The sequence below is a fragment of the Amia ocellicauda genome, chromosome 6 (genome assembly GCF_036373705.1).
Source record: "Amia ocellicauda isolate fAmiCal2 chromosome 6, fAmiCal2.hap1, whole genome shotgun sequence".
Taxonomy (NCBI): domain Eukaryota; kingdom Metazoa; phylum Chordata; class Actinopteri; order Amiiformes; family Amiidae; genus Amia; species Amia ocellicauda.
Window position 1 is genome coordinate 20067964 of NC_089855.1, and position 14512 is coordinate 20082475.

General features: G+C 37.3%; 1 protein-coding gene across 2 annotated transcripts in view; it reads right to left on the reverse strand.

Moving 5' to 3' along the window:
- Positions 1 to 698: 698 nt before the first annotated feature.
- The window catches only part of LOC136751185 (Krueppel-like factor 12), a 69289-nt gene continuing 55475 nt past the window's right edge, over positions 699 to 14512 (reverse strand). For both annotated transcript variants that reach the window (XM_066706564.1, XM_066706565.1), the window contains 3 exons: positions 14012 to 14147; positions 3365 to 3522; positions 699 to 1897 (listed from right to left, as the gene is read on the reverse strand). In XM_066706564.1, coding sequence (XP_066562661.1) covers positions 1716 to 1897; positions 3365 to 3522; positions 14012 to 14147 — 476 coding nt within the window. In that variant the 3' untranslated portion in view covers positions 699 to 1715. The remainder of the gene's footprint in view (positions 1898 to 3364; positions 3523 to 14011; positions 14148 to 14512) is intronic.

The window sequence follows — 14512 nt, forward strand, 5'->3', positions numbered from 1 at the left end:
TAATTGAAGATGCCAGCACAGCTACAAACGTATCAGTTAAAAATATAGAAACCTCTGTAGTATAGAAAATAATAACTGGCATTGACAGAAGCATAGCTAGCTTTGAAAGCTCCAGGTTCTGTTGAGTGCTTTAGTGAAATAGACACTGGAAATCACTGTGAAAAGCTGGGTGCTTAATCACTTAGGTTTCTTTTAAGAAAGTATTGCTCTCCTTATTATTTCATGACATAAGAACACACCAATCCCTTTTGTAATTGAAGCTTAAATAAATATGTTTCTGGGATTTCAGGAATTAATATAATGACCACATAAAATATGAATGTCAGTTTCTTAAAAGTATGATTTAATTATAAATAATTACAATTGTTTACTATTTTAAACATATATAATTTATTGCTATTCTTCAGATGGGATGTGGTGTTTTAGTTTTTTATGCACTGTATCAGTGCTGGCAGATTAACATTTATTAAAATTTAGCAACATATAAATTATATATATGCACCTCACTGATTGCTTCTCACAGCATAAAATGTACCAGGTACATTTGTTTTAAATGAAACCCACAAAATAAATGGTCTGAAAGTAGAATATAACCACTGGGGACAGATGTGGCTGACTGGCAACTTCTTTTAACTTTTTAAGCTAATCTCTCTCTCACTTTATATATATATATATATATATATATATATATATATATATATATATATATATATTTGTGGTTGTTCATTTTAAAACTTCATGTGCTTTCAAAAACTACTTTTATTAAAACATAAACTCTGAATTATATATATATATATATCGGCCATCAACGAAAGCATCCAATGATGCTTGTGAGGGCTATTTACCTCTGGCTATTAAGCTCCATAGGTACCAACTCATTCCTATATTATACTACATGGTACTGCACAGTGTGTACAGATTTACAACAGCCTTGCCTTACTTAGGATAACGATTGTTTACTTGAAGGATCTAGAAGTAGGTGGTAACAGTGTGCTAAGTCTTTATTTCCACTTTGTCTTATATTTACTTATCCTCAGCAACACTAAATCTGGGGCACATATACTTTTTAATATTTTTGGGGGGAATTCACATGTCCCTCTCCTTATTTACAATGAAAAGTAAATATCCAACAATATCCCGTGGGGTGCAGTACAAGCCAGGGTGCTGCAGTACTGAAATGTAGTGAACTGCAAGTGAGCGCACAACACAAAATACTGTCCATCGAGTAAACTGCTCCACAGCCCAGCTGAACCCACAGAAGGCCCACTTTTCAAAGTCTCAGCCTGGTCTTCTGTTGTGGATTTGGTTTTTCACATTATAGATGCAGAAAAGCAGCCATTCGGAGTAATAAAAAAGATAAAGAAAAACAGAACCGAAGAGGTTTGTTGACGGTAATGATGTTAATACTTGTTTGTTCATAAAGAAAAGCTTTGAAATATTGACAGAAAGAGAGGACATTAAAAACAGTGCTCAAAAGATGGTTTGTTTAACTCCAAACACAAAAGGAATGCGGCACCAGGGCCGAGAGCCTTTGTTAAAAATCTTTTCTTGTCCTCTTCCATGAAGAAGTGCCAGGACCTGTTCTGTTCTTCAGGACATCCTCTTGTCCTTTTCGAAACTCTGGGGCAGGAACAATGGGGGAGAACTCAGCCCAGCTGAACGTGAGTTATAAGAGACCCAGCTCTTACAGTGTCTATATCAGGGGTTTTTGCTGCTCACACCAGCATGTGTCGGCGGCGGTGCAGGGCCAGGTGGTCGGAGCGCGAGAAGCTGCGGTCACAGTCCGCACACTTGAAGGGCTTCACCCCTGTGTGCTTGCGGTAATGCCTGGTGAGCTCGTCAGAGCGGGCGAACTTCCATGTGCATCCTTCCCAGGTACACTTGTATGGCTTCTCACCTGGAATATATAGACCAAGACAGAAATAAATCAACACATTTCTGTTTTGAACTTAACATGTACAGTTACAGTTTTGGACAGTAACATGCTCTTTACATCCCAAGGGTGGTGATGTAGATGCTTCAAGGTGTTGTTTTAGGTTTAGGGAAAGTCATTTCTGTCATTGATATCATTTCATAATAGCCTTTCCATGAATGTCAGGGTTACACCTCTTTTCTACTCCTACAAGCCCTTCATATCATAGTAGTGTATGGCAGTTTATGTTTTGCAGACATAGGTTAATGGAATGTGGTACTGCAGTATCTCGGAATGGAAACCAAAAAGACCATAAAAAGTAATGAGTGACACCCAGGAATGTATTTGACTGATGAATAAAAGTTGAGAGGCTCTGTATAATACACCATAATTACCATGACACACACAGATAATAGTGAATGAATGCCTCACATAGAATTCCATAGAATAGAACAGAACAGAATAGTCAAGTTTTTGCAACTGAGATGTATATTAATATATCAAAAGCTTCTCTTTAAATACTTATTTTCCTGAGTGACTGCATGTCAACAATAGCAAGGTTGTAACAGTTTTCTTTGAAAAAAGAACAAACTGTCTCCCTATAAAACATCAGTCTAAGAGAGAACATGAACAGTCCCTAAGGCTCCCTAAGGTTGCTATGGTGATTAACAATTGTATTGCAGAGTCAGAAGATGGCTAGGCTACACCCCTGCCTTCAGCTCAGATGACCATAACAAAACCAATTTTCTTCCAAAGAGTGTTTTAATTATCTTGCTTTTACAAAACTTAAACAAATGCACACAAATGAAAAACAAGTAGTAACAAGAGGCATCGAACTATATCATTATATTAATTTACTTCAGCAGAACAATGGCATTTGATGTCACAGGCTGAGTTTCCTTCTAGATGTGTTTAATTATCCTTCACCTCTGATTCATTCCCTGGCAGAGGTGGAGTAGGGGAATTGCTGTCGCTAGGTAACGCCACCTAATAGAACCCAAACTCGCCTCTATTGTCTGACTCACATCTTGTCCTTGACTTGCTCCTACTGAACATAGGAAGGAGGAAGGGGGTCACTGCTTCACAAAACGCAGTGTGCAGCAAGAGTGGCATTGCTAATTTCACACCCAACTTACTGTGACTGAGACATTGTCATCTTGATTGTGTAAGTGTACGAACCATGAAGTCAACATAATTATTGCAGAGGTGCAGTTCCTCTATTGATGCACCACAATCCTATATGCTCATGTTAAGAGCAGTTAATTATTTTAAGTTCTCCTTTTTAATTTTAATATGTCAAACTCATTAATGGTAGTGCACACATCTGGCAAAATTATTGAGCATAAATTGTTTGTGAGGGTTGGGTACATTTTCCCATATAGCCATCATTTTTTTAATTGAAGTATTTTAATGTAGTAGAAGAAACTGTAGGAAGGAACGGCTGTGGCTCACCTGTGTGTGTCCTCCGATGTGCTTTCAGATGGGAGCTCTTTGTGTAAACCTTATTGCAGCCCTCAAAGTCACACCTGTGAATACGGCGCTTCTTGGAGTCGGGGGATTCAGACCTCCTTGGGCGCCTCGTGCCCTCAATACTGAATGGTGAAATAGAACTGAAACAAAAAGAACAAGGATCCTCAGCATGGGGAAGCCATGGAAATAATTAAGGCAGAAATCTGAATACGGTCCATCTTCCTTACCCCTGCATACCTACCAAACACATTGCACACAGTAGTGTGCACACTTATTAGAACATACCATTTATTCTTGTTGTTCGAGTTTGATTTTGTTGTTGTGCATATTAAGTCAAACGACTGAAACCTATTCATCTGGATAATTCACAATATATGGTAATTATGTATTGTCGAATTTGATTACTATAATTACTTCTATACATGCAATTAATCTATAATAGTAAGTGAAATCATCAAGAAACAAATGTTAAATCACATTTAAGTTGATGAAATAGATCAGCAGCAATACTAAAGTAGTCTTTTATGCTACTTTTTCTGGAAGTTGATGAGAAGATAAATGAACCCACAGACTGTTCCAAGACAATCTGAAGCATGACTTTGGGTTTTGAATTGGCTCCAACTAAAATAACTTTTTAACAACAAGTAAAGGCCAGATTACGAAGAGGTCTGAGGCTATTTTCTCGCATGTAAGTGTTTGCAGTGCCACCTGCTGATTGGTAACAAACACTGCATACCCAAAACCATATAACAAATCAGGAGATAGTGAACAAATTATACACCAGAAAAAAACATTGCTCCTGGTTATTTGAAAGCTCAATTTCAAAGTAAGATCATAGAAAGAGATAACATAGGTGGAGAAAACAATAATATTATATTTGATGCATTTTTTTGTTGGATATTATTTGGACGCTGCAAAATACAATTATGCACTGGAGCTGACTGGAGTAAAACAAAATAAAATAGTAATTTAAACATTCTCAATTCTATGTTAATGTTCAATTATATGCCTTGACTTATTCAGTATATAATTATACTGTGTATTAAGCACATGGGTACATTATTAAGCCAGTTAATTGTGGTTAAAACTATACATGAGATCAATTATTTTAAAATATTGTTGTTTATTGCTCATGCTAGTATTTGGGGAATTGGCAGATATTGATGATGGAGAGTGACCTAATGTTTGACCTTCACTGCATAAAGCCCATGCTGAGATAATACAACATTTAATGTAGCATTTCCACGAGAGGGAAACATCTGTACACATCTGGCTTTGTAATTCCTTTTTAAAGGCCTTTTCTAGCATATGTGGTATTCTTAGATGTATGTTTCAGGGAAACCACAAGTCGCATACTTTAATTTAACATTGTAGTGAGCAAAAAAGAAGCAAAATGATTTAAATATTGATGATTTTTCTTGTTTAATGCAATATATTTTATACTAGAGCCCGACACTTAGATCGATGTCTTAATTTGTTTAAGCAGTCAATGCATTCTAAAGAAGTAAATTAAGCAGCAGCTGAGAAAAGTCAATCAAAAGGTAAATATTTACTTTCCATTTCATAGTTTCATACTTTTGTATCAAAGGAAAGGCTACACTTACACAATGGTTATGGAATGGAAATGGAAAACTCTGCCAATTCGATCTAACCTGTTCTTACAGTTATCCAGGTGGTGGCTTCTCCTTTTCTAATTCACTAAAATTCCAATAAAATATAATATTTTGACAAAACAATACTTTCACAAAATCGAATCTTTAAACACAATTAATTTGCTGCATAACAGGTTAGTTTAATGATGTAAATAAGGTGTAGACAAGTGTATTTCAATATGAAAAATAGCTGTTTAAGTATAGTACAATTAAAAGGACAAATTACATAATTTAATTAATATAACAGTGTTAGAGTATGTTGTCCAAGGTTCCACAGCAAGAGAAAGAAAAGAAAAGAACAGAAAAAGAATCACAGCACATAAACAGTACAGAACTATTTAATTTGACATTTCCTTTGAATTTGCCCCCTACAAAGCATTGACTGGTATCTAGACATAAGCCATATGTCTTTAACACAATGTACAATGTTAAATGCGGCAACAACCACATTAAAATCTCAAATACATTTTTTTATTTTTTCTGTCTCCAAATTTAATGTAACATCCAGGACTCAAACCCAAACCATGTGCCTTTTATCAAGGTGTGTTTTTAATATCATTGGATATGGTTTTGACAGTTGTATCCATTTGAAATGTTAGTGTAATTTTTCAGCATTGACTAAACATTTTTATTAAACACAAAATTAAATAATGTTGAAATTGTCCATAGTAAATAAAAATTGACTTTATAGACAATTTCGTCTTAAGGAGAAGTTCTAACATTCTGGCCTTATTTAATCAATACACTGTCTTTGCTATTATATGAATTAGACATACATTTAACCAAGATGTATTGAAACCTGACATGCACTGAATAATGAACAAATAATAATGTAACACTCGATGTATAATTTATCATATGGAATTAGTTTGCCTCTTATATGATTGGAAGGGACAGACTGTATGCACTGTATGTGTGAGTGTGTGTGTGTGTGTGTGTTTGTCTGTGTGAATTGAACTCATTCCAATGGCTACTTGCATGTGAACATGACAGGCCTGCAGTTGAATAAAATTACATCAGTGAATAGGAATGAAAAACATGTCACCTATCCCACAAACCATTCCCAGGCCACATCTGCAATTCCACGTCTTAAACGCAGCCTTTTTCCAAAGCTCAAATTCAGAACTGTTCCCCAAAACAATACAAAATTAAACATAACCCTTTTACGCACTGGTTACACAGAAGCTCCTGTATTAACCTCTAATATAACTGCACTCCATACTTAATCACTTTTCTGTTAATTAGAGACAAATCATACATAGAATACTGTTTGTGATTGTTATACAAAATACTCTGTTCATCTACTTTTTTTTTTTCCTGTTTGTAAAGCACCCTAGCATGAAATTCTCCGAAATATCAAGACACTCCTGAGGCAATTTTATCCTCCTCATGTTCAGATCTCTAGGAATTGGAAACCATCTCCCCTGGCTCATCTGAACTTGAGTCCTCCCCTTCAACTTCATATGTCAGTATAACTGGGAAACCCAATTTTACACTTATGGGAGAGGCATTCCTTATTTATTCACATTTATCCTATACACTCCCTCCAAAACATATTGAATTTCAGCTTTTGTAGCTTATACTGTATTATCCCAGACTGCTTCAGATTTGTTAATATAAACTATGAAATAATAGATTTAGAAATGTAACTAAACATTTTTCAGAAAGCACTTGTCCATGGAGTTCTGATTTAAGCCATAAAACAAGTTCAAGTGGATGGCATGGTATTTTGTAATGCTCACACAAAAAGGAACAAAGAAAAGTGTCACTGCTCATTAAATAAACATGCTAGATTAATTTGTGTAGCACACATTTATTTGAGGAGACACTGCAGCATCACAGTACTTTCCCTTTGTAAAAGGGGGGTCTAGCCCTATCCTATCATTTTTTACTAAATATGTAAGACAAATTGATGGGATTCATTATTTTACTGGATTTAATTTGTTATAGATCTCTATTCATGTTAGGTTCCCCCAAAATATGTACAAAAAGCCAATATACAAAAAAAAAGGAAAAAACTACCTGAAACAATTGAAATTCACATCTTCGTATAATCTCTACAGCCTCAATAGAATTAATTTACATGGGGATGGTACTTTAATTGGAGTTTATTATTAAGTATAGACAATATCAGTTGAACACAACTGATTTGTGAATAAGGCTGTTTCAAATGAAGGGTGCCAGAACCCTTGACTAGGACAATAAATATTCCTAGTTATGTGTGTTCCTGCCTCCTAACACTAGAGGGAACCCCTTCACTTAATTTCATTCAGATGCACCCAAGACTGCTTTTGTCAGATATGTGTGATCAAGAAAATAAATACTCTTTTGGCTCTTCATGAGGTTCAAGAGCAAGCACGAGTAATCATTTAAAAATACTCTTTTAATTTTATAATGCTGAAGTCAGAGTGACATTACTGCAAGATTCCTTGATGTTAGCATCATAGTTTCCAGTTCTATTATTTCCATATAACTATTTGTATTCCTCTTTCTTACAGGTATATACAACTAAGTGCTAAGTGCCCACATGTCAGTTTCTTACTCTACCCTTCCTTTCAATCATTAATATTGTATGTTATGCAGGGGGAATCTAATCAGAATACATTCCTGCTTAATTTCTGCCATGTCTAACAGTAGCTACATGTTTAATCATTTCACACTGTTTACTTCAAAATCTGATCTACAGATAAGTGATCAGTATACAAATGGTTGCTTCAGTTTACAAAATGATATGCCAAATTAATTATGCTGAATCGAGATGAAGAGTAAAACCACAAATGAGAACACTGGTCTGCTCAGTTCAGAGCCATGCCTGTTCTCAGCACGTTTGTTCTCAGGACAAGCCTGAGAAGATTATGAATATTATTCCACATTAGTCCAAGTGACGTGAAGCATGAGGACACATCTCCACACAGTGAGTCGAACCACCCATGCATTTTAATTGAAATATTAGATTAAAAAGCTTAAGTTGTTGCCCTCAAATTTCAGCGCTTCTTTCTATACCAGGAAGTTGCTCAATGCTCATATCTGTCCTGCGTGTCGCTGAATGACAAGCTAGTCCCTGTTCTCTGGTCCCAGAAGGAATACACAGTCCTTCCAAGCCCTGATTAACATGCTCAGAGTACAACGACTGCAGCAGCTGAAATGGTCCCTGCCATACATAAGGGGAGGGGGCACGGAGATGGAGACTGGCCAGACAGCCCCTCTGGTGAACTGTCTCATACACACGCAGCCCACTTCCTGCTGTTCTGTAGCTACAGGGATCACCTGTTGCTCTTGGCAGGCTGCCAAGCTGGGGCCTAGCGGAAATGACAGAATCTGTTAGAAATGAGGCTGAACTCCCAGTCCCCTGTCCCAGAGTGAGAGGAAACATCAAAACAAAGCAAATGCAGAACTTGAGCTAGCTCTTTCACATGGGATACCAACAATTCAAAGGAGTTCTGCGAGGAGAAAGCTCTAGAGGTGACTGCCAGGCTTTGGTAAATTACTCTACTGGTCCCACAACTGCCTTAAGCTCACACATCTGAAATCACATGCTGCAGTACAGCTTTAGCTGTCTGGCTTCAGAAGGCCAACTGGGGAAGTAACACGTCAGCCTACTCAGAGCAGCACAGTCTCAACAGTAAAGCATGGCCAAGCTTTTAAACACAGCAGTAAACCCAAAATGTAGTCTGTGGTGGCAAGTGTGTAGAGGCTTTGTAAAGAAAAAGCTCTCTTCAGAATATTTCGTAGTAACTGTGCATGAACAATCTGTCCAGAATGGATACCAAAGCTGAGCTCTATTTATTTTTAATTCCATTTTTGATTCTCAAAGTTGTGCTGTGACATGTTCATTTTTACGTACCTATAGTTTTTCCATCTTGCAAAATGAACTGCAAGAATGATGTTCATAAAGTCGGTGGTAATTTAATTGTCATACAAAGCAAAACAATTATTGCACCTGGAAACATTATAAATGAGTCAATTAAAATGAGATTAAACTGACATATAAAACTTGGTAACATTCCGTGGTTGCTGGTATTTTCTTTACTGGGCTGTGATGTGGTAGCCCTCCCCGTCAACCTGCAGGACCATAGAAAGAGCAAAGCAGTGCCTGCTCTCCCTACAGGCTTTCCACATAGCCTCAGTACAAAAAATAAGGGAAGAATCAAGGTATTGGTAATGTTGGGAGTAGTGTTGGAAGAAGAATATTTTTCTCATACAAAAGGTGACAAAAAACAGCATTGACTTTGCCTGCTTATAGGTCTCATAAATGCATTGAATTGGCACTTCTCTTCAATATTGTACTGTAATATAGTTATTGTGTGCTTTGAACACAGCTACTGGTTCTTTTGGAAAAATACAGTAGTGAGAGTACAGTACTGCTACAGCAGAATTATGTCCAAAAGCAAGAACTGGAACTAATGCACAAATTCACATGCACAATATTTTACTTTGTAATGTTACTATTCCAGTATTACCAGTCTAAATGTTTATATTTTATAACATTAAAAGGACAATGTATTCAAGGGCTTGCTTCTGTTAAGGTTCCATTGAGAAAGTAATCATATTTAAAATAAAAAATATAAATGCAATATCATTGCACAATTATCGGCTGGATTATGTGTTTATGAGATTGAATGTATTCTGGTCAGAGCAGACCCTCAGAAGAGTGTTTCACAACCACTGGCTTGGACCCAGCTTTACCCTGGCAGGCTCAGTAAACTTTCCTGTGTTTGTTAAGAACAAATCTGAGCTTAGAGGAAGTGCAGCTGAAGCTAACTTCAGATGGGTTTTTTTTTCTATAAAGAATCTGCTTTTTTCCTTTTCTTTTTTCAGTTTCATTTGCATCACCTGCTGATTTTCGTATATATCTCTGAGCATCTCTCCCCACGCACATACAGTATGTACTTCTTTGACGTAGCTTGCACAAGTGTGTCACAACACGTCACTTGACTGCCTAGCTTGAGGCTCCCTGAGTACAGGCAGTGTGCTATTAACAGTACTACATTCAACATTTTCTGCTTTTAGCATATACTGCAGCAGATCTCTCAGGGCTAGCTGTTACAATCACAGATTAGGAACATCATAAGTTAAATACCTTTGAACCACTACAGTCTCATTAGTGAGTTCACTAACATTGTCACATTCACCACTCCAATTTTCCACCTCGAAGAACATTTCAACAATGACTTTATCTTTACATATTCCACTTGCAAGCATAACAAATACACATGAATTGTAGCAGTTATTGATAGTTTTGATACTGACCACTGGTAAATAATAATTTTCTCTTAATATAAATTATACTTAATACAGGAGAGCTGTGAGAATTGTTTTTTTGTTTTGTGGTCTTCTGGGGGGTGTAGACCACATTGAGGGCTAAGGTGCTAAAATGAACGGATGGCACAAGAAACTGAACACCACTAAACTCACAGAAGCCTGTCTATCACAAAAATGAAACCAAAAAACACCTTAAAAAGCAGCGGGTTGGTCAAAGTGATAGACTGATGGATACGAGCAGTCAAGCAGACCAACAGATACCCTGGTTATAAATAAATGGATGAGCTTATAAATAGATAAACAGACAGACAGCAGTAGTTACCTTTCACTCTCCAGGCATTCTTGCACAACCAAGCAATCTATGAACTCACTCCCTATTCCCCCACCTGTTCAGTTCACTGGGCCCGGGCCCCAGGAGGCCACACAGACACCAGCAGTGTTGTTCTAACAATAGCTCTGCCAACATCTCTGCACTCCCTGGAGCTCATGAATATGCTAATGCTGCGCAGAAGTGCTGGTGTCAGACACGTGCTTTCAGGAATAACTTTACTTATTAATGAGCTTACCTTGGGAAGAGCTGGAGACATCAAGTTTCCCTCCCTGCCAATGCCGTTTGTTATCATTTACCTGCAGACTTCAGTCATGGTGTTTGTGATTCTGAACTGGAAAGGGAATTTACTTTTGAACACAAACATCTTGCTTACAGTTTGTGCTATATAGTTTATACTGCTTCAATGGAGAATTTGAGGGACACAAACTGAGATAAAACTAGGTTTTTCCATTAAGGATCCTTCCAGCTCAATAAACTCTTCCTCCTTTTATGGTTTTTATTTTTCAATGAACGGGCCAATTAGCCAAACATTTGCTTTAGTGTTTTAGATTTTTTTTATATTTATATGTATTTAGTGTAGAAATATGTGTCTCTGGTTTAGTACAACACATGTATATTCCAATTAAATACTAACAAAAGCCATCCACTACACTGCAATATCACAATATATGTAATCTATAAAATCACATCCCAGAATATTTTGACATTTAGTACTTGTTTTACAATGCTTTCCTCTTAATATTGCAGATAAGGCTCTGCAAATGAGAAGCCATAGATTTCTTTATTTTATTTTTTTAACTTGAACTACATGTGAGGATAATGTCCCTTTTATGAGTTATCCAGGTCAATATGTCAACCTAATGAATAAGACCTATATTATGTTGGTTAATAGAAGATTATATCTACACATCTTGGGTCAGTAAAGGTTCACAGACAAGAAACATTCCTCTTTTATTTGCAATTGCTAATGGGGAACTCAGAATCAAAGACTCTATATGGTGATGAAATTACTGGAATAGTTTAAAGATTGCCTTGGGTGTTTTATATTTTATTAATCAATGTCAATATTTTCCTGCTTGAAGCACGTGTGTGTGAGTGAGCTGTGGATGCGCCTGCAGCTGAGACCTATATCCCTTTCCTTATGCTTCCTGTACTGTATATACTTCAAAGCTCATTTCAGCACTGACATACAGTGCTTCCCGTCCAGCCATGGCTGAACTGATCCTACTCCTCATTTACTCCTGGGTTCCTACTCCTGCATTCTTTGCAAAAAGTGTGGGGAATTAGAAGAGCCCATTGTGTGCTGGACTGGGACAACCTGCCAGAATGATAGATGGTCAGGCCAAGGCAATAGATGTAGAATGGGGTGACACAGCCAATGGGGGAACCCTGAGCAGTGCTGGTGTAAATCATTGTCACATTTCCTTGAATCATCATGGAGAAGTCAACAATCAACCCTTGGTCTTGCATCTATGCCACTGCAAGTCTTTTTCCCAGTGAATCCTTGACTATATAAGTGATCTTCAGCAGCAGGGTCAATTAAGTAATTCAAGTTGTGGTCGAATGGAGGTTTGCCTATCCCTGATGTATATCATACATAATGTGTTGGAAACACATGCAATATATACTATACATTCAAGGGCACAGTATAGAGTATAAATACTACAAGATTTCTCTTCAAGGTAGTAGTTGTAATTTATAGAACATCTCAATTAAGTTCCCAAGCTATTGGAGAAGAAATATTGGAAGCTGAAGAATAAAATACAAAAAGAATTAAGAATACAGTTCCCCCTCCTCGGTTTTGTCTTTTTCTACCATTTCACGATATAGCTAGATTCTGTCTGCGTCCTGTAAACCAATGAACTGATGAACCTAATCCATGCATTTTACAAAGCTGTACCCCGGAGAACGAGGCTCAGCTTGGTTGTTTCGGGTGAACCAACCACAGACAATTTTTCTCTGCCCTTGGGATCACCAGGGCCCACATGGTGAGGCATATAGGACCCCAGCCAAGATTAGAAGGCTGGATTTAAATCAGTGACCTCCCGACTGCATGGCTCCTCTTACACACAGCACTGTCTTTTACCCCACAGCCATTCGGGACACCCATAGCATTCTGTTAAAGTAATCCGAACACTTTTGAATTTAAGAAGTCAGGCTCACAACGTTACCTGTCAGTTCACCTTTCTTACTTAAAATCTCAGGATACATTTTTGATATATTTACAAGCTCTTTAAAGAAGGTACAATGCAAAAGGCCCCTGTGATGTTCAGAATCCTTTACATTAGTATAATAGTTATCAGTTGCATAGAGCAGAGTGGATATTCTTGAATCTATGATTTTTGTACTTAATCAAGATGTCATGTGACACAGGTAGAAAATGATGAATGATGGCAAGGAAGCTTATTTTTAGTACATGGGAAAGGTCATGGTTTGGATGAAGTCATTAGGCATGGTGAAAAGATTGACTTTGATTTTAGTTATGTGGCATCAGAAAGGTAGTGATAGGATGAAGAAGGAATTTGTGACGACCAACCCTTTGTGGCATCAAGTTGTTTAAAGTAATTGTATTACAATATCTTGGCACTATGCTTCCCCCATTAAAACAGGCAATTGAAAAAAGTGATTTTTTTGTTTTATGCATTAACACTGGTACCTTTCTTGAGCAAGTTAAATCTGCAGAGTAAGTGGATAATTGTCAAGTTTTTTCTGTGTATTTCTACTACAAAACACAATCCCAGAAGGAGGCACAGGGTTAAACAAAGCTGCCACCAAATGCAACCACAATAATGCAGGGAGAAATTAAATACTGGCTGCAGAGTCCCTTATCTGCTGTTGCAACTTTTGGGAAGTGACCTGGACACTGGAGTTCTCAGCCATCTAATATAAATCCCTCAATAAACACTCCTGTTTCTGGAGTTGAAAAAACATTAAATTCAGTTAAAACCACTCACTGATCCAACAGGATATTAAAAGCTATGGACCTTTCTTTGCTCTGGGTGGATTAGCTGCAGGAGTTTACTAGATTTATTCACACACGTGTCAGTGTTTGTCCATCCTGTAATTAGTAAGGTCAGGGAGGACAGATATTCAGCACAATATGTGCACTGACTGCCAAGGGGCCATGTGCGCTCCTAAGTAAGACTCTGATGTGAGGTTGGATTGACAGTGTGGTGGCGGTGACTCAGGTTGGAAGTGGTATAGAGTATGGAAGTGGGCTTTCGCTGGAAATGAAACTCAGCAAATCAGAATATTCTCACTCAAATCATGCCCTGATAGGAGTCAGAGTGACATGAAAGTTATTTGGTGAAGAACAAGAGATCAATATTGTTTTCTGGAATAGCAAAGGCTGTTTTAAAGCACACAAAAAGAGGCAATACTCACTCCTGCACCGCCCTTGCAATAGAAAGAGCTGTGGATCCAGTTTCATTAACACTGTCCAAGGTCACATTTGGCAGGTCGTCATCATCACTGTCACTTTTGATTTGTCTCGGAGACAAGCCGTTGGGGTCTGTTTGTGCTGTGATAAAAGAGACATAACAAGAAGAAATTAGTATAATAATGTTAGGGGTATACTTCAGAAAAGTAATGAGTCAGCTAATGAAGAAGAAGAGAGTTATATTTCCTGTAGCTTCCCACTCGTATCAGACAAAAATACTATTGCAGCAATAAATAGATGTGAACTAGAAGATAATTATGCCTGGATATTACTCAGCATTATCCAAAGTGTTGTGAGTTGGTCTACAGAATGAAAGAGTAAGTGTTATTCAAACACAGAAGATTATCCTGTAGAAGGGAATATCTGGGATCTTGACTGAATAGATAGATAGAAGTATAAAGACCTTGCTTAAGCTTTATCATGGCTTTAGGGCACACATAAGGTTA